The following is a 20,457-nucleotide window of genomic DNA, read 5'->3' as shown; positions in this document are numbered from 1 at the left end:
ACATTTAGAGGTAGAGAGAGAGACAGAGAGAGAGAGAGAGAGAGAGAGGAGAGAGAGAGAGAGAGAGAGAGAGAGAGAGAGAGAGAGAGAGAGAGAGAGAGAGAGAGAGAGAGAGAGAGAGAGAGAGAGAGAGAGAGAGAGAGAGAGAGAGAGAGAGGAGAGAGAGAGAGAGAGAGAGAGAGAGAGAGAGAGAGAGAGAGAGTGAGAGAGAAGAGAGAGAGAGAGAGAGAGACGAGAGAGAGAGAGAGAGAGAGAGAGAGAGAGAGAGAGAGAGAGAGGAGAGAGAGAGAGAGTGAGAGAGAAAGATCTCCCCTATGCTGAATTACCTGCTGATATCAGTATCACTGAGCTCATGGTTAACACTGACTCAATTGTGCACCAGTGGCTTTGTATAAATTTCTCTACTCACTTCTACTTCTTCTGTATATGCATTCACATATAATTGTACAGGCGCATGTGTGTTTTAGTTGTGTCCATGCATTCAAGCATTCATGCGCGCAAACAGAAAAAGCCTTTGGCTAGTTTTCATTCTTCTCAATAATGTGAGAAGGGCCATAATACTCTTAGACGCAGCAGCATCCTCCATGGGGTCCCAAAACCTGGAGGGCAGTTGTCTTATTTCTCCAAGGCTGAGCCCATTTATGTTTACAGCTGCAGGTTTTCGCAGTGATGTCGTTTATGCGGAGTTAAAGCCAGACAGAGCAGCTGGACTGAGACACTTCCCAAGTCAGATAAACATTAATTGGATTTATAAAGAATGTTCGGTAAACAGCACCCAGGGAGTTTTTGTTAATGAGTATCTGGCTTAGTTGCATGTAGAGCCTGTTTTTCTTTAACAGTGACTCATGCCCAACAGAACAGGCTACACCAGCATCCTCCCCCGTCACAACTCTCCGTCCATCTCCATAGGTATGGTTGTGTAATAATGTGTACAGTCTTATGTAAAATGTTGTTATATAAGAAGGTCTGGTTTTGCTGCCTTGTAAGACTCACTCCTTCCCTCATATATGATAATGTAACACAAGACTGTCTTGTTCTATTATTAACTCTCTCACCATGGTTTCCAGTCAAATGTTGCAACTGAATTCAGTAGCATTACCAATGACAATAGCTATCTTAAATGGCTAGCCCGCTAACATTTGTCATATTGACACAGAACGTAACAAAGTTATGATGTGTGTGTGTGTGTGTGTGTGTGTGTGTGTGTGTGTGTGTGTATTGTGTGCGTGCGTGCGTGTGTGTGTGTGTCACTCATCAAAACTGTAAGCATGTTATATAATTGTAATCATGGTAATCAGGATTAGCATTTTAGTCATTCCTACAATGGTCTCGTAGGTTTAGGTTGTGTCAGTGTACATCTGCAGCATCTGTCAGTTCAGGAGATTACACCTGAGCCTTGGATAATTAATCCATTAGATCTCCTTTACAGATTCCATCTGCCCAGTATGTTTCAACAACACCATGTGTAACAGTAGAGATTCTTGCACTTGGCACCCAACGAAAACAAGTGTACCACTCCTCATTGTCCACATCGGCCAAGCCGTAATTAGATTAGATGGTGTAATTTATGCTAATGGTTACAATTTGAATGCAGTGTATTGTCTGAGTCAGTCTGGGTAGGACATAGGGTCTTTTGTATCCAGGTGACAACAAAAGCGGATCAGTTTGCGAGATTGTTGTGCAAGGTGACAGATGAGTTAGCGCTTATGGGGTCAAAAGAAGGGAAACTACTCTCATCTTACTTGTGTGACAAAGCTCACCTCTGTCTGTCACCCCTGTTCCACCAGTGAAACAACAATGAAAAGGTGTCAGAGGGTAAGTTGATGGAACACAGGCTGTGGTGGAGTAAGCCCTACATGAACTGATTTGAAGTTAAGAGACATGAGAATGAATCCCAGGAAATATGAATGCAAAATGAGATATGGGGATTTGTGCTGCATAGTCTAGAGATTTGGGGTCATTGGGAGCACCATCAAGGTCATGTGAGGATACACTGTGTGCCCCGAAGCTGCCACAGATACCAGGCCATCATCACTCACACAGTCCTGGCTGCAGCAGCGCATCCCCTCTATCCTCACGTTCACAGCCTTGGCAGGGCAGATTGTGGGACACTGAGGTCAGCACCTGCTTTGCACATGATAGGGGCAAAAGCCTGCAGTGTTGTAAGAATATTTAGCACTGAAACCTTTGACACACACATGGAGATAAACTTACAGGCCAGAGAAATCTCATACACATGTGCTCTTGTGCAAATTTGTTACACATGCCTCAGCTGTCCTGCAAGGGAGCCAGTTACTATATCTGATCATCTTGAATCCTAATTTTTGTTGGACGAGCAAAGCCGGATAAGGGGCCTTGGGCTGGGTCTCACTTCAGGGGTGAAGAGCAACAGATCGTAGATGAAAGGCTGATTGATGAGGTGAGGCAAATTTGAGTATAAGACAGCTGATTGCCTCGCTCTGAAATTTATACCATGATATTTTAGTTGTGGTTGGAGTCAGAGTAGTTGTAGAGAGTTAGTCTCAATGACCTGCTTATAGAATATTTTCTAAGCCTTCTCTCAGTATCAGGACAGAACAAATGAAACTATACACAATTAAAATCCAACAATGTTGATTCACAAAAAATAGTCAGCACATCAGTAAACCTTTCTCTATTCCTGAGTACTGGCTGCTTGGATCATAGGAATAGAACAGAATACAATACAATACAGTACAATACAATATAATACAATACATTACAATACAATACAATATCTGCACAAGACAATGTGTTTTTTGCGATGCTGTATGAGATGACAAGAATATTTGAGGATTCCATCGAGTAGTTTTGACATTGTGGAAGAGGATTACGTCAATGTTCTGTATTTTACATTAGATGCAGCAGTTTGGGATTACATTTTCAGACACATGGTTAAAATGGAAAAAAGCCATTCTTTATAATACCAACATGGTCCAATTGTCAGCTAAACAAGTCCAAAGGGACAAGCTGTGGCCCAATTTTATCAGACAGTCTGTCTGGTACTGAGGACAGACAGGAAGCTCTTGAGTGTTTGGTTGTTGTTATTACAGCACATGAAGTGATGTGTCATCATTTTGGAGCATCAGGGGATTACGTGTCCTGTGAATGTAGGTGGTCACCGTGGACTAGAACAGTTTGAGACAAGTCATCTTCCATCCAGTTAATCACCCTACACTAACATACCCACAAACCGACAATAAATATACTAATATGGCTCTGATAAGGACTGAAATATAATTGATTAATTGCCTGATTATTTCTTCATTCATCAGCTAGTCATTTGATCAATATGATTGTTTTCAGTATGTATTCCAGTTCTACCTGGTGGCTAATAAAAATTGAAAATATTCAAAATATTACAAATCGAAAATATTTAACAGGTGATAATTCCTTGAGGTTATGATGTTTTGTGTTGTTTGATATCCATGTTCTTAATGATTTCTATTGTCAATTATTTAAATTGACAATAGAAAATCTCAATGAAGGATTTGGGGGGGGGGGGTCCTTTTGTCCCACCATCTTCACCACAGCGGAATAAGCCTCTCCACATGGCTCAAGAGATGTGACCTGCACTCAGTTGTCAGCTGTGTCCACTAAACACATTTAAACACACACAGATTATCTCAAAAGACAGACACACACTGCTCACACAAAATCAATGTGACTGGGAATGAGGACAATCAGACACGCATTTAGATTTTGACCTAATTGTAATTACTATACAGTCACAAGGGCTTATTGAAGGTCCTTCTCATACAATAACTGTCTGCTGGTTGTTAATCATCTTTAATCGTTGGAGTGCTTATAGTTGAGTTGATCATATCTAATAATCTCTGCATTAAAAAAAAAAAATTTAGTTTAAATATGTTCGTATTTATCTAACATTGGTGAAACCTGTAGGACTGAACCTGCAGCTGCCACCAGATGACAGTAGCCTCAGAACATGGGGTGCATGCGTTATCTACTGAGTGAAACACACCCCTAAATGTTTATTGCCAAGTGCTATTAACATGTCACATAAGTCTTGTTTGCATGTATGTAATCATTTTTAAGTGCGTGGGATTGTGTTAACTTGTGAACCTGAACCATATCACACAGCATGCTGTCACTGATAGGCCTATGCTGTATATCTAAAGCTGCGGATGTGCAGTCCATCTGCCAGGCAGGTCAATCCACACACCTCTCCGCCAAATGGGAAGAGAATCAGTTACTGTCTGTTTAGGCTGGCAGCACACCTTGATTTAGTTTGTCTCATCTGGCACCTGGCAGCAATTAACCAGGGCCCAATAGAATGTAGGGCACCAGGTTATGGCCCTCTAGAAGGAGGTATTTTTGCCCTGCTGGCTTGGTGTCGCCTGTCCAACCACCTGCTGTTCACTCAGATTCTCCCTAATGATTAAAAGAGGTGGGAAAGTTTTGCCTCCGAGTGGCTGATGGACTCGAAAATACTACTTGTTTTGTATGGTTGAGAAGCATGGAATGAAAATTATAGAAAAATCACCTAAAGTGTAGGAGGAAAACAGTTACACCCGCTACCACTCTGTGTTATAGAAGCAGGCTGACAGAGCAGAAGTGAAATTATGTAGCCAGATACTCCATGCTACTGAAATAGCGACATATTTTCTGTCACCAAAACAAGCTGATTTACTGGTGTTATTTTTGGTTGAGGAGCAAAATGAATGTGAGCAAACACGATCGGAGTGAATCCTTCCCAGTTAACACTAGGCAGCTCGCTCTTGAAAGGAATAGTTCCATTGTGGTTTGGCCTTCACAATATGACACCTTGAAAATGAAATTTACAGCCCCCTAGAATTTGTAATTGTTTATATAATTATTAAAAAGCTTATTGAATAGCGTCTTGCTATCTAACTGTCATTGTGCTTTGGTGCTTTAAATTTAAATGTTCTGCAATGTTACTTGGATCCAAAGGATATTTTGATGTGGTAGATGTCACGGGAATGACATCACGCCACTTTTGTTTATGCATTGTAGATATTATCTGTGGTATTAGAAGCAAACATCTTGTGACAGTCATTATTCCGCAATGGTTAAAAAAATACAAATTTCATAAAAATACATTGATAACTTTTTTGCATAATCTTGATTAAAGTCAAGCATACACTGCTTACATAAAAACACATCTAAAGCATTCCGTCCTTTGCAAAGGATATGATGATAAGTGACCACGAGGGTCGTCACCTCCACTGGCTCCAGTGGTACAGAGGAGTAATTACACCTCTATGATTACCAGTGGTAAAGCTCATGTTCAGCCTGCCTTGTCTTCATATTGAGTCTGCTGGTCACTGTCATTGTGTGCAACAGACAGGAAACCAGAGAAACTTTCACCCACTTTTACTATGTTCAACAAGGATGTTGCAGCAGTAAATCATGAGAACACCATGACTGGGGTACGACAGTGACAGTCCCACTGGCCTTGTATCCAAGAAACAGTGACATGTGAAGCGGAAAGTCGCAAGCATCTGTTGAACCCAATGGGAGGCCCATTACAGCTGCACCTCCTACCTGTCTAAATTCTTCAGCCTCATGAGGAGACCACCTGGGAGGATCATGGGATCTGCAGTTCTGCAGTGCCTCGCTCTGTGTCTAGCCCATCCTCCCCAAACACAACCTGCTCTCCCAGAAGACTCTTTCACAGGAAGCAAGCCAGGGCCCCGTTCCTGTGTGTCTGGCATGGGATGAGTCCCTTGTTGGGTCCCATCCATACGTCACTAGCAGCAGCAAACACAGAGAGCACTCCCTCACCAACAGTATCCTCCTGCCTCTCTACACCACCTGTATCCCAGGGCAGAGAAACATTATTTAGGTGAACCTGACAAAAAGGAAGACAGAAAGGAACGCACTTCATCAGATTGTGACCTTATATAATATTATGATAGTCTAACATCTAGGGAGTAGTTATGAGGAACCACCGGAAGTTCTGCATGAAGAAGTTGTCCATGTTTTCAGGATTTGCACACCCTTAAAAAAGGCAGCGGCCTTTATCAAAGGTCTTTTTACTTCAAAAAGCATGTGTTTTTTCTAAACACAGGAAGAAATGCAGGCCTGTCATCATTATCATCTTCATTTTGCTTGTGAGGGTGTCTTAACTGATCTCTGAGCTGCTGTGTGACTGCCTCCCTTCTGATCGGGCATGGAGTCTGGAGGCTGAAGCGTGCTTCAGGGTGTGGTCGTGGCAGCATGGGGCAGATGTGCTATGTGGGAAGACGGGACTGCATCCACCTGTTGTGGGTTTAGCCTCCGGCGAGGCTGCTGCTGGAGCAGGAACAGGAGGGTCCAACCTGAGGTATGTTTGGAGGCAGTAGCGTCAAGATGGAACATAAACAACCATTTGTTTTATTTCCTCCGTCACATGAGTCTCTTCCTTCTCACTACTTTGTTTTTTTATTTCCTCAGCTCTATTATTAGAATCGCTCAGCGGTAGCAAAGTCCTCCTTGTTTTGGCTTATGTCAAGCATACATAATCTTTGGTTGCCATGGTGAAATGTACAACGTCTGTATTATTTTGTTCCAGCAGCTTCTCATTGCTGGTACATTGTCACCTGGGTGACTAAACATACACAGCATAATGGTTCTCCCGGGTATACTTTAGCAAGGTTTACAGTAGCCAATATGATTTATTATACAATATTTGTTGTCTGTTTCATACTAAAGGTACTGTATTCAATTTCAAAAAAAGACTGTAGTAGTTTTCATTTTCTATAAGGAAAGAGGACTTCAAGGATCTCTGATTCTCTTATATGTCATCTCAAATTAAATATGAAGCTATAACCATGGGAGGGGTCACTTAACTGAATTTACCTCTGTCCAAGGGTAACGCCTCTCAGTAGCTGTGGAGTTGTCCATCTGTGCCATTTTTTGTGAGAGAACTTTATTCACCTTGAGGGAATTGCTTTTGACCTGTGTCAAAATACAAATACACCTTTTTGGTAAGAATTCATAAGATAATCATTAAAAAAGGTCAGAGGTCAACGTTTCTATGACACCATAGCACACTGCAAAATGCTTTTCTTAACACCATTCAATAGCCTAACTCAAAAAAAAGAAGGGTGGGATGAAGCATTAGTGACGCAAACATTGGGTGTCTCTATAATGATTGTATAGCCCTATGGGTGATTATTGGTGCACCATGTAATAAAGGTATTTTTCAGTCTTCTGCAATTCTCACTAAAATAGCCTCTAAATGAAGACACCATGTTTTTCATTTAAAGTACAAATTAAAGTACTCATGGAAATATTGTCAAAACTTCAACCCGGTCACAAAATACACTTCCATAAATTTTTTAAGTGCCTTCAATGACTTCAATTCATATACAGTGCTCAATGAGCCTGCACAGACATGGATGTCAGAGTTTGTCTAAAATGTCATCACAGAAGCACAACCAATATGCAGCCTTGTGTTGTGTGAGTCTATGTCTGTGTTGTGTGAGATGAATTCCTCCTTTCAGTTGCCTTTTTGGTATTTTCATTGCCAATTTAAATGAACCACCCACTTCTGAATGCCCCACCCCATTCGCATAAAGGAACAGACCAAATGCTGAAACAGTGCATCAGTTCTTGCATGTACATCTTTTTAAGCTCCAGTTATTTAACTTCATCATTTGTGGTTATGTTATGACTAAGCAAATACAACCAATAAAGAAAGAAGGGAATAGGTTAGGAGAGTAAAAATAAGGAGGACAGGTACGATAATGCATAGTGGCCATTGTTGTTGGACAACAGCTGTTTCCTAATCATAATAATCTTCGGTAGTGTTCTGGAGAGGATTAAACATCATCTCTTAAAATGATTTTGCACGTTTTACTGTAGTCATGGTGAATACTTTATAATAGAACTAGTTTGTAGATATTTCATGTTCTCTAGGTTTTAAAAATTAGGAATCCCCTGGTTGTTTAAAATCTGAGTTGTTTCATACATATAAATGTACACTTTAAATAAACAACATAACACATCCGTGAATATTTTTTAAACCAAATATTATATATATAAATTTTACCATGGAATATACTGTGTGTTTGTGTGTGTGTGTGTGTGTGTATATATATATATATATATACTTTTTTTTCTTTTTCTTTTTTTTACTGAGTGATCAATCTTACATTGTTTTTTGTTTTTTTTTGTATTGCAACTCGCTTTTTATCAAATATCTTCACTGGAAAAAAAACCGGAATTATTAGATTTTTCTTATCTTGATGTCAGACCGGTAAGACTCTCAGGATACCGGTGAGACAGCCTGACGCGTCTTGGACATCCGTGGATCTGACGCTGAGGGCGAACACAGTGTAACGTTTAGCCGACTGTAAATTGAGCGCGACCACAGCGTGTGTGCGTCGGTGTGAACCCTCAAGCGTCGGTGTTGGAGAGCGCATCAGTCACACAGCATGGTGTAGGTGGACGACAGCAAACAGATAAAAACAAATCTATATCGGGAAAGCCCCAGCTGTCAGCGGCAGAAACCTGAACAGGTGGCCGCTTCGGTGTCTGAGCCGTACGCGTCAAGGCGCAGAGACCCTCGACAGCTTGCCTCGTTTGCTAATCTCCTCTCTGACGACAGCGCATTTACCCTGTGCGCGTAAAACCGGGAGTGCAGCAGTTTTTGGTTCGTGGATCCGATCAGTCATCGGGATTGTGTTCGCCACCGTTGATTCAACCCTCTTGACCAAGTTGGGCTTGTGTTTCGGAAAGTGTGTTTGGAAGCTGGATTGATAGAGTTGGAGAAAATGATTCTTTCTTGGATTTTGTAGTCTCTCTTCTGTGTTTGGATTGTCAAGCAGCTGTTGATAGTGCAGCATGTTGCCAGAAATAAATAACAAGGTGAGGCACTTTGATTTATCAGCTTGTGGATTGGTTGATTGGTGAGAAGTTCGCTGTGGTTGATTTTAATGCCAAGTTTCAATGGTCATTTTATGTTCAAATTAATGTAAAATTAATACAATCAGTGTCACTATTCTTTTACAAAGGCTGGTCAGTTGAGCAGTACAAACATTCTTGTATGTCAGTTATTATCATCTTATCTGAACTGGTGCAGATTTCATATATTAATTTTACCATGGAATAAGAATTTCTTTTTCCCAGATTCAAGGCTCAATGTGTTTAGGAGGAAATCCTCCTTTTATAATAATAAAATAATTTCAAAAGTATTTACAGTGCATTCTATATTCAAGTCAATTGATCCATGCCAAAAATATGAAGCTTCTCCCACATAAAAGTTTCCGTTCCTAATGCACGTTATGAAACTTTGAATAATCATCGTTCTTATCCTCCCCCTTTCTTCTGACTGCACGCCAAGTTATGATGAAAAATCTGATACATTTCTATTTCAGTCGTTTAGCCTATTTATTTCCGTGTTTGTTCGCTGACTGTAAGTCTATATGTGTTCTGCTCTATTCTTCACACCTTACAAGGAAAGTGCTGTAAATTTAACCCTTACTGCATTTGGACAATAAACAAAAACCCATCTTTGTAATTACTTACAGGGGTTAGAATGACATAAGTATTTGCCCTGGCAAACTTGCAAAAAAAATTTACATGTATGGATGACTGAATAAATGTATACATTGAAATAGTTGAGAGCTGAAAAAGTGAGTGATTACAATTTGACTGTTGACATTTAGCCACAGCTACTCCTTGTTTTATTGCTTTCCTGACCTTCTGACCAACTGACCCTTGAAGACTTGAAGACACTTGATGAGCCAAAGCTGTCATGCACCTGTTAAGATGATCCAGCGTCCAACAAAAAGACCACCGGTCATGAATATATAGTGTGACTGGACTTCTCTATTCTTTAGTTATTTATTTGTCTTTAAACTCTCTGGCATAAAAATAAAACACCATTGACCATGTACAGTCAATAAGTATAAATTCACTGCACGCATGTGTGCACAGAGATGACTCAATCATGTTCTGTTTGAAGTATTTTATTTGACTGTATTGCACACACCTGTGGGGCCAAATACCAAATACATGTATTTAATTCCTGCTTGGGCTTGAAATTAAAAAATCATTTGCATTATCTTTGTATTTGTAAAACAAAGAAATGTGCTTGAATCTCATTATCGTTCTTATAACGAATACTGATCACCACCACATTGATTGTGCTTAGTCAGTTTCTGTGTTTTGGACACAGACACTATTTCAAGTGAAATGTCACAGTTGTTCTTCCTTGGCACTCAGGCGTCTGCTGTGATGTTGTTGCATTTGCACTGGATCAGTGCTCATTAGCGAGGCTTACAACAGGACTCCACAAGGGATGTTTTTTAGAAGCCAGTCTGCCAAATTGACCTACATGGCTCCTTCTGTTACTTCCAGAGCTCCTGCGATTATAAACTGAAGGACGATGTCGGCTTAAATCGGAACAGCAAAACCAAAGAAAGTATGCAGGACAGAAAACTTGGAAATGTTTTAATTTTGAGTAATTTGAGCCCATTTTTGCCACCGAGATGAGACATGACTCATTTCAGTGTCCTAGGCTTCAGACCAGGAGAGATCATTGTTTAATTATCTATACTCCTGACAGTCCATCAAATGGTGATCAGGTTCCTGCAAAGTTGCTGCAGAGCCATGAGTTGGTTCGTGTGCACTACCTGCCAGTTTCTGAAGAGTAAAATGTAATTTGACTTCTTGCCTCATACGAATATTAAACCTTTCAGCATTAATAGTCAAATCAGTCTACAGGGCTCTATTTTATTCATATTGGTTATCCATTGAACCATAGAGTTTGAACAGCATTAGTAAGGTTTTTAGTTGGAAGAAAACATCATGCTTGACATCAAGAGTGTCTCATCCTCCTCTGAGCTGATGAAGATGAGTCAGTTTTTCTCGTCCTTGCTCTGGGCGATGCTGTTGATCTGCCTCAGTCAGCCTTAATAGTTATGAATATTATTGGGAAGTAGTTTTCCTACCTGTGGACAGCCTTCCATCCAGCCTGTCTAACTCATGTCCGTCCTCTTTCCCAGGCTGCCAGGCTGGCACAGGGAGTTTGGCACATATCCCCATATGGGGCTAAGCTTTGTTTCAGCCATATGGTGTCGTCCAACACAGCTGCACACTCACATGCTGATTAAAAAGACACGTGCAAGCTGGCTTGATGTTCAGGAAAACCTGTGCAGAATCATCTTAAATACAAGCGAAACGTGTTTGTTTGAAACTAAGATGCATTTGTTGATTCTCTGTAACTCAGTGAGCCGCGTGGATCTCAAGTATGCACAAGTTTGGAGACACATTTTAAGTCACTGTTAGACACATGGATGTGCACATATACACACATCTGCACAAACCAGCCGTTACTCAGAACTGAGCTATTGTTTCTGGGCGTTTTTTTCTGAAGTCCTCTATCTTATGATTGTGGAGTGCATTTTTTCTGCTAGTCTGGTTGCAACCTCACTCAGCTGCCACAGGTTTTGTGTCTCTGAGGAGGCTGGAAAAAGTAGGAACAGACAAAGATGTTTCATTGTTATCCAACAGGACTGCTTCACTCTATTTTGGTAGAATCATTAAAATCTTTTTAGATATGGTGCTATCTGTAAAACCATCATGGAAGGGAAATATGCTTACACACAAGATCAGTAAAAGGGTAAATGTAGCTGTTTTAATCACTTTGTACTGTGTTTTATGAATTGCACTTATTCCCATTCACAGACCTCTCGACCAGAGGCCTTTCCTCACCCCCACAGAATCCCAGCAGAAGGCAGCCGCCTCGGAACAAGCCGACCCTGCTCACAGGTCAGTTCTTTCCTTCCAGTATTGGCTGACCTGATATTACATGTTATATCAACAAAGCTATCTTTTCCTGGAGTGCTTGAGTTACTTGAGGTGTTCTTTACTTACTTTATTATCACCTAAAAATATTGCTGAGTGAAAGCATCCCTCTAATCTTACCCTCAACTATTCTGGTTTATATTTACACCCATTGTCTTGCAGAAAATACGATTGCCCATGCATGTCTACACTAAGATTGTCTTGTAATGTCAACCATTATAGATTTACAGTGATTTCCCAGTGATATACTCCTGAATTTCCCTTGGGATCATTAAAGTATATATCTATCTATCTATCTATCTATATACGTGCGTCATAGCAGATCAGCATTCACCCAGTTATGTATAAACTCATAACTGCGCTCACTTCCTCTGCCTGTTGTGGCAGGTGCTTGCAACTATATTTAGCCCTATCTCTATGCATCACAGCGATAGGCAGATCCTGCACCAGCACTTAACATGTGAGATGAAAATAATCAAAAGTATTTACTCTGCAGAAGTGAAGGATTTTCTGCCTGCAATGCCTTAAGTAATTACTATGAAATAATTTATCAAGTTAATAAAATCTACATGATAGCATGTAAGATGTAGTTACTGCTCTGACCCATCTTTTCTGCCTGAAATTTGACTATACAGTAATTACCAATATTACATAAACACTTTAAACCTTCTTGACATCGAGATGTCTCAGTGGGATCTAATTTTCCCCCAGAGAACTTGTCATACCACAGAGGTGTAATTTTTCCTATAATTGCCTGAACAGATCTTGTCAAGGCTAATACAGTTCTCATGTAAGTGTTCTCTCAGAGCAAGCAGAGTGGCAGTCAGAGAAAAGCAGGTTGTTGCTACTCTCCTCCCCCACAGACAGACTCTGTCAGGACCCAGCGTCATAGGCTTTGTCCCGATTTCACTGTCACCTTGATAAGTAATTCCAGTCACTACCTGCTGGGGGTCCTGGTCACCTGAGCCTCCACAGCCCAAATACAAGCTTGGATTGGTAGCGGAGAACACAAAACAAATCTCAAGAGGCGCATTCAGACACAACGCATACTCGTGTCGGGTTGTCTCATCTTCAAGACGATGAATGAATGAATGAACGAACGAACGAACGAACGGATGAAAAACGAATGAACGAACGAACGAACAAGATTTTAGCTACAGTGTTTGAAAATACACGGGTTGTTTGTTTGTTTTTTTAACTGAAGACCTTGTTTCCTTCCCCACCTAAAATATTTTGAGCCAATTTTCTGTGTTGTACTGGTATTTAAGCCAGTGAATCAAAGCAGTCATTCTCATTTCCAGAAATTCGGCCCTGGTGTTGGGACTTTGCCTCAGCTTGAGCCACCAACGGTCCAAGTGTTGGTCAGCAATGCCAAAAATCAACATCAACCATCGGACAATGTCCTGCCCCACATTGCCAACAAAGGGGGCCAAAACACCTATCAGATGCACCTGGTGAGACCATTAATTCAAAACAGACCAACGAAGGTGTAGTTTCAGAGATTTCCTTCAGTCTTTTCTGTTCCTGTCACACCTTTATACTTTATGTTTTGTTGCACAGGATGACAGGCCGAAGCCAACCCCACAGTTCGCCATGCGTTTTGGTGCAGCAATGGATAAAGTATCAGTTTCTCGTAACAGCAAGATTCTCAGCAACAAGATGGAGAAAGAGAAGTCATATGAGGGTCAAAGATTACCCATGTCTCCCTTAGGTATGTAGCTTTACATTACATACATATTCAACAGCATAATAAAGAAACACAAATGTCTTCCAAGACAAACACTTAACTAACAGTTCTGACTCCGCTGCTGCAATAAAAATAGAATGCTAGTGTTGAACTTTATTGCTCACAATCCTCTGCTCTTGGCAGAGGTGTAGTTTGTATAGAAGTGACTCATTCTCTACTCCTCCTCTTACTTTCTGTTACAGAAGCACTGAAGAACTTTCAGGATCAACTGACTGAGTTTGAGCAGGAGGAAATCATGGACTACACAGAAATCTGGTTCATGGGTCTGGGATCTCAGAAAATCGAGGCTTCCCAAGGCACACCACAGAACTCCGGCTATGATGACGAGCATGGAAGCTACATCAGGGTAATGTGTTTGAAGGATGCCTTTGGATATTCTAGGATTTACTCCAACTCATCTCATTTTGGTTGGCCACAGTGAAGATAGTATTAAAGCATGCCAAAAAACAGCTTTTAAAAACATTAAACATCTTCTGTGAAAAGGGTGTATTTTAGGAAATTAGTTCCCATTTCAAAGATGTTAACATTTTCTAAAGGCCCTTGAATGCATCAACAGCAATTCACTAAAAAAATAAAGGTATCTAAATGTTGACTGTATTCAATTATCAACTGTGTCTTTATCAAATAGGAAAACAGCTGTTGATTTTAAACATTTGATTATAAAACGCACCAAAAAAAGAACAGAAAAAACTTCATCTAAAACCCTTCAAAATCACCATTATTCTGTAAAATATCCAATGATTATTGTAACTTAACTTCGTCCTTAATTAAAATGGCAGCTACACCTAAAAACTAAAAAAGCATTTTTATTTAATGCTGTATTATTCTTTATTTATTTATCATTTTTACTTGAATAATCAGAGACAGCCTCAAGTGGCCATTATTGGAACAGCAGTTTTTGACACTACATCAGCTTCCTTATCAGCCCTGGATGTTGGCACCTAATGCAGAGACATGAAACAGAAATAACTTTTAAAAATTAAGCATGTGAAATGTGAAGAGATGATAACTGTCATTTCACACACTCGTTTACACTCACGGGGACAATCTTTCAAGCTGCTTACGATGAACTGTATTCATAGCCATGTGCCTTCATGCAATTTTAATGCACCAATTCCGGACAAGAACCTGCCGGTGTCTTGGACCGACTTCATTGATTCATTCTGTTTACAATGAACTGAGGTCAGCAAGTCCAACATGCTGCGCTGTCCTGTACAAAGCAGGTAATTGGCAGGCAGTTGTGTGTTCAACAATACATTAGAAGAAGAAGAAGAAGATCAACTTTATTAATCCCCTGATGGGGAAATTACTTTGTGAGTTAGATAGAGAGTTATAAGCAGGCCAGTGAAACACAACTACAACACACAAGGGGCCTGTGAGCACGCAATTAGTAAACACAACAAACAGTACATGGGGAGGCAGAATGAAGGAAAGCAACTTCAGTTGGCGCCCAATTGAGCAGCTTGTAAGGGGACGGCAGCTTGCTCAAGGGCACCCCAGCAGTGGCCGGGAGGTGAGCCGACACCTCCCACAGTCAGCTCACACTCCGAGGATGTCGGATGTCCGGCTGGAGTGGGAATCCATCGAGCGCTCTACCGATGAGCCACTGCTGCCCCATTCATTATGTAATGAATGAGTCGTTGAAGGTCGAGTGTCTGATCATTTAGTTTTCTCTCTCTACTGAGCCTCATTTCACTACTACAAGCCTCAACTGAGAAAGCCACAGGACTTTCAGTGCTGTACTCAGTTGACGATCAATTCTGTAGCTCAGTAAATATCAGAATTTTGATGTCTTCTTGTCAGCTGTTTCTTTTTCCAAAGAAATTATACAATGCAGACTAAACAGAAAGATATATTCATACTTCTTTTCCTCTTGCTTATCCAGGTGCTGCATGACCACATTGGCTACAGGTTTGAAGTGCTTGAAGTGATCGGAAAAGGCTCCTTTGGACAGGTCCTGAAGTGTCTGGACCACAAGACCAATGAACTCGTAGCCATTAAGATGATACGCAATAAGAAAAGGTAGCTGTGTACCCAAGCATTTTATTTTAACCAAATAATATCGACTTGAACCTATCCCAGTGAAGATCTACTACAGGTCTTACTACAGTTATTCTTACAGGACTTATATAATAATAAAATATGGCCTCTGTTGCAACTTGTATTTCAAGTACATTATATTTCCCTGGATACTAGATGTTATTTATTACTTTACTATTTATCACATCCAATGAATCAGATCTTGGTATTCATTTGAGATCTCACACCATATTTGTGAGGTTTTCCCACATGTCTGAACCAGTATAGTTTTACATGTTTGGAGTTTCCCAAATTGTTGAGATCTATTTTAGCATGATAGACGTAGGCAACATGTAGTGTTATCTTACCTGGCCTTTCTCACTGTGGCTCATGTTGGCAAGTGACTGCCTGATTCTTGCAGGTTAGATACAAGACCCAACAGGGCTGATCACAATTTCAAATGAGTTCAAACTGTCATAACAGTGTCACTGGAGAGAGACAGCTCTGTGTTCGTTGGTTGTATCTCCCCTGGTAGGAGATTCTGTTTACTGACATTAAGAAGTGTCTATCCCTTATAAAGATTTGATATGCAGGAAGAGACCCAAAAATGTTCCAAAGAATCCCAGTATTTATCGTGTCACTATATATTTTTGTTTGAATACCAAGACACAGAACTTAAATACTGTATATACATTTATTTCTCTTGGCTCTGCTCCACATGGAAATTCAGAAATATATGAAATATGTTGAAGTCACATGTGATAGATTCTAGTATTTTAACACCTTACGTAAATCCACAGGTTTCATCACCAAGCACTGGTTGAGCTGAAGATCCTGGATGTCATAAAGAGAAAAGACAAAGACAACCTCCACAATGTCATCCATATGAAGGAGTACTTCTACTTTCGCAATCACCTCTGCATCTCCTTCGAGCTTTTGGGGTTAGTTCACACTCTGTTCTCTACATGCAAACCAGCCTGCATGTTCTAGCTTTCCCCAAGCTCACCAGCGAGGTTTGGTCACTACGCTGTCTCATCCAATGATACTCTCATTTTACTAAACAACTGTATTCAGTCTGGCATTAAATGATCACCTGTATACACTAAGCCATTGGTGTTTTAGCATGTGTCACCTCTGGTGTCTATATGAGCAGTAATAGCTTTGTGTGGCTGAATGACCTCCAGGGGACATCTTGCATTGCCACCTTGTCTAGCATTACTGTCACCGAATCCTTTAGTTAAGGCCTTGATTAGGGCCGTGCCTCCCACAGTTATTGCTTCATGGTGTGAAGGCTTCAGTTACACAGTCTTAAGATGTTTATGCCCATTACAAATAGCTGGAAATAGAAGAAGGACACACTGCGTCTCTGTATCCCCTGACTGTGAGCACAATCATAAATTATTTCCAAGTACACATTTTGCAGTCATCCAATGTGCTGTAACAGGATTATGTGATGCATTTTCACGTTACTAAATAGTCGCTTGTCCTGTCAGAACAAACGGCATAAATAGACATTTACATTTTGTTTACGTATGCGGCATCAGGAATTAACTGCACATCATACTTTGTCTCATTTATCAGGGTGAACCTGTATGAGCTCATCAAAAAAAACAACTTCCAGGGCTTCAGTCTCGCTCTCATCCGCCGGTTCACCCATGCTCTTCTCAGGTGCCTGCAAATGTTGCACAGGGAGAAGATTATTCACTGCGACCTGAAACCGGTACTCATTTTAAAGCATCTGTTGTTATTTTTAAATCATGTAAATCTGTTATGATTTACATTATTTAAATAACAGAGATATACATGAAATCTGATGTGGGTCACACATTTTCATTGAATCACTGTGGTGTTGTTCACAATTTATATTGCACTGTTATATATACTGTATATATATTTGTGGAACTATATCATTTTTTTGTTGTTGTTGCTTTTATACCTGAACAGGAGAACATCCTCTTATCTCAAAGAGGGCCAGGGAACATTAAGGTTGTTGACTTTGGATCAAGCTGCTATGAACAGCAAAGAGGTGAGAGCATGAAATGAAAATGAAGGAATATATAACAGCAATATTATAAAATATCTGAACATGCAAACAAATGGCAAGATCTGTCCTAGGGTACTTAAATCTTGGATCTCTCATGGCTTCCTTTTTCTTCTTCATTAGTCTACACCTACATCCAGAGTCGCTTCTATCGCTCTCCGGAGGTCATCCTGGGTCACACCTACAGCATGGCCATTGACATGTGGAGTCTGGGCTGCATCCTTGCTGAACTTTACACAGGCTATCCTCTCTTCCCGGGAGAGAGTGAAGTGGAGCAAATCGCTTGCATAATGGAGGTATGGCATGGAAATAATCGTATGTCCATTTTTATTGCATGTGTGCAAGTTTGTAAATGGTAGGTGAATTGTTTTAATGTTTTATTTTACAGGTACTTGGAATGCCTCCAAATGATTTTGTTCAGTCTGCATCGAGGAGGAGACTGTTCTTTGGTGAGAATTAATTTTCACATAGTTTCTGGTCTTGTTTCTCTTTCTATGATAATAGACAACGTGTACATTGTAAGGTATTACTTAATGGTATGAAAGATGACAGAATAAATATTATAATTCTGTGGTTGCTGATCTTGCACAGACTCAAAAGGAAACCCGAGGAACATCACTAATAGCAAGGGGAAGAAGAGGAGGCCCAGCTCCAAGGAGCTGTCTGCTGCGTTGAAAACTAATGACGCTTTGTTCTTGGACTTCATCAAACGCTGTCTCACGTATGCTCCCATTCCAAAAATCTCTGAACATATGGCTTCAATGGCAAATGGATTACATGAAAACCAAATGTGACTTTATGAACAAATTATAAGTCAATGTTAAAAGATCAAATACCAATCTGCAATTGCTGGCTTAAATTATTTTTCTGTGTACTTTCAGTTGGGATCCAACCAAACGTATGACTCCTGATGAGGGATTACAGCATGAGTGGATCCTGGAGGGAAATTTCAACAAAGTTCGTCCAAGAAACAAGCCAATGGTGAAAAAGGCATCAGACAGTTCAACTAATACAGACAACAGCAGTGAAATCACTCTCCGCAAACAAGCAAACAGCAAACCTGGTAAGACAAAAGTTAATCCTCTGCTTTCTATGCTTACAAGTCAATGTTAAACATACAGCAAACAACTGAGAAAGAAAAAAAGTATTGCCTTGGGCCCAAATGGTATGAACTCACTGTTCTCTTGACATATCTGTTATTTTATTATTATTTGGATAACTATTAGCAAACAGTGTGCTGCAGTCATATCTACAGAGCTCTTTTGTGGTCACCTTGAACTTGTATTGCTCTTTGTTCCATGGTACAGGAGAGAGGGTCAGCTCAGAGAGCATAACCACTGACAAGCTGAAGAGAGACAGCTCAGTTACAGGAACGAAGATGGCCCCTGCAGAGCGTCTGCGGCCCGTCGGGGCCTCAGCAGAGGAGGAGGTGTGTGAAAATCAGGACAAGCTCTCTACAGATAACAAGCAGCAAGGAGGGAGTGGCGAGAGGCCTGTTCACATCATTATAAAGTCTCAAGAGGAAGTGGGTACAGAAAAAAATGTTAGCCAGGAACCATCTCAGTGTTTGCCCCCTATCGTCTAGTAGTCAGAGGGACTTGTGCTGCATTCAAGATTATGGGACCTAGAAATGTTCAAACGAGAAATGAGTCCCACTTTTCCCCTGAGAGTGATTGAGTGTCTGAAACAGAAGGAAATGGATGTTTTGAAGAAGTCTGCATCTCTTGATTCGCACAGATTTGCTGTTTGCACTAAAAACCTGCCATGATGTGTTTACTGTGTTTCGAAAATCACATTATTAGAAAAGTGAGAGACAGATGTCTCCAGTTTCAAGGTGAAAGAAGCTGAAGATGTTTCTTACTGACAGGTGTGAAGACACCAATCAGTTTCCACTTGAATGAACAATATTTTCACATTCTAGAGGGGACACAGACCATCAGGAAGAAGGGACATCTTTCTTTTTTTTTTATTGTTTTCTACAGTTATAGTGGGTTTCTTTCTATGGAAGTTTGACAATAGCAGGTTCTAGTGAGGTGCAATAGAGATACGCTTTCTGTTGCAAAAGAATATATGTTAAAATTTTATCTAACGGTTAAAAACAGAACGTCCATAAGATAGCATCAACTTTTTGCCACCTAATTCTCCTGTATTATTTATTGCAAACAATCTTTGCTGTGCATTGAAATCATTCATAAACATGCTAGACTTTTAACACTTTTCTCAGTTTTCAGGTTAAAAATACAGAGAAATTTAAGTCAAAAATATGCTTTGGTAGAAAAAGACAAAGGGGATATTGTTTGTTTTTTTGATATATATAAATATTGCAGATTACTTTCATAATGGTAATAAATGAAAATTGTGTGCAATAAGGGCTGAGCCAAAAATTGTTTTTTAATCATGTCTAACAAATAATTTACATATGTTGTTCTTTTTAATTGTAGAATGCAGTCGGTTATATAATGACTTTCATTTATTTATTATGGAATATATTTGAGCCGATCTTTCTTATTTGTTTAAGAATTTATTCAACAATCATAAATTATGTGTTTGTAATAGAATTTATTGTACATATTTCGGCAGACATTTCCTATATATGTATAATATAAAGCATAATTTATTTGAGATGTTTGTTCAGGGGCTAGACAAGGTTTTACTTGTTGTGTTGTTTCTGTATGAAAATATTTTGTACGTCTGTGTGATTCGTAATATTTTTTACATTAGAAAGAAAAAGTAAAAGCAACTACTTATAGTGTGTGCCCTGCAGTATTAGAAATCTTGCACTCTACCTTTGTATGTGCACACCTGGATTAGGAATTGTCAAATTGATTCTTCTCTATTAAACAAATTATTAATA

General features: G+C 40.0%; 1 protein-coding gene across 3 annotated transcripts in view; it reads left to right on the top strand.

Annotated features, from left to right (window-relative positions):
• The window catches only part of dyrk4 (dual-specificity tyrosine-(Y)-phosphorylation regulated kinase 4), a 25,710-nt gene extending 5,253 nt beyond the window's left edge, over positions 1–20,457 (top strand). For 2 of the 3 annotated variants that reach the window (XM_068312779.1, XM_068312781.1), the window contains exons 4-16: positions 11,677–11,760; positions 13,098–13,250; positions 13,357–13,507; positions 13,726–13,889; positions 15,429–15,565; positions 16,363–16,503; positions 17,144–17,282; positions 17,507–17,588; positions 17,727–17,899; positions 17,992–18,052; positions 18,195–18,324; positions 18,485–18,666; positions 18,911–20,457. In XM_068312779.1, the coding sequence (XP_068168880.1) occupies positions 11,677–11,760; positions 13,098–13,250; positions 13,357–13,507; positions 13,726–13,889; positions 15,429–15,565; positions 16,363–16,503; positions 17,144–17,282; positions 17,507–17,588; positions 17,727–17,899; positions 17,992–18,052; positions 18,195–18,324; positions 18,485–18,666; positions 18,911–19,188 (1,875 nt within the window). In that variant the 3' untranslated portion in view covers positions 19,189–20,457. Of the gene's footprint in view, positions 1–8,395; positions 8,854–11,676; positions 11,761–13,097; positions 13,251–13,356; positions 13,508–13,725; positions 13,890–15,428; positions 15,566–16,362; positions 16,504–17,143; positions 17,283–17,506; positions 17,589–17,726; positions 17,900–17,991; positions 18,053–18,194; positions 18,325–18,484; positions 18,667–18,910 lie in introns of those variants that run through there. The other variant, XM_068312780.1, reaches the window with a different exon arrangement.

This window comes from Antennarius striatus, chromosome 4 (genome assembly GCF_040054535.1).
Source record: "Antennarius striatus isolate MH-2024 chromosome 4, ASM4005453v1, whole genome shotgun sequence".
NCBI lineage: Eukaryota > Metazoa > Chordata > Actinopteri > Lophiiformes > Antennariidae > Antennarius > Antennarius striatus.
The sequence above is the reverse complement of the archived record's forward strand: the minus strand, read 5'-3'. Positions and strand labels throughout refer to the sequence as shown.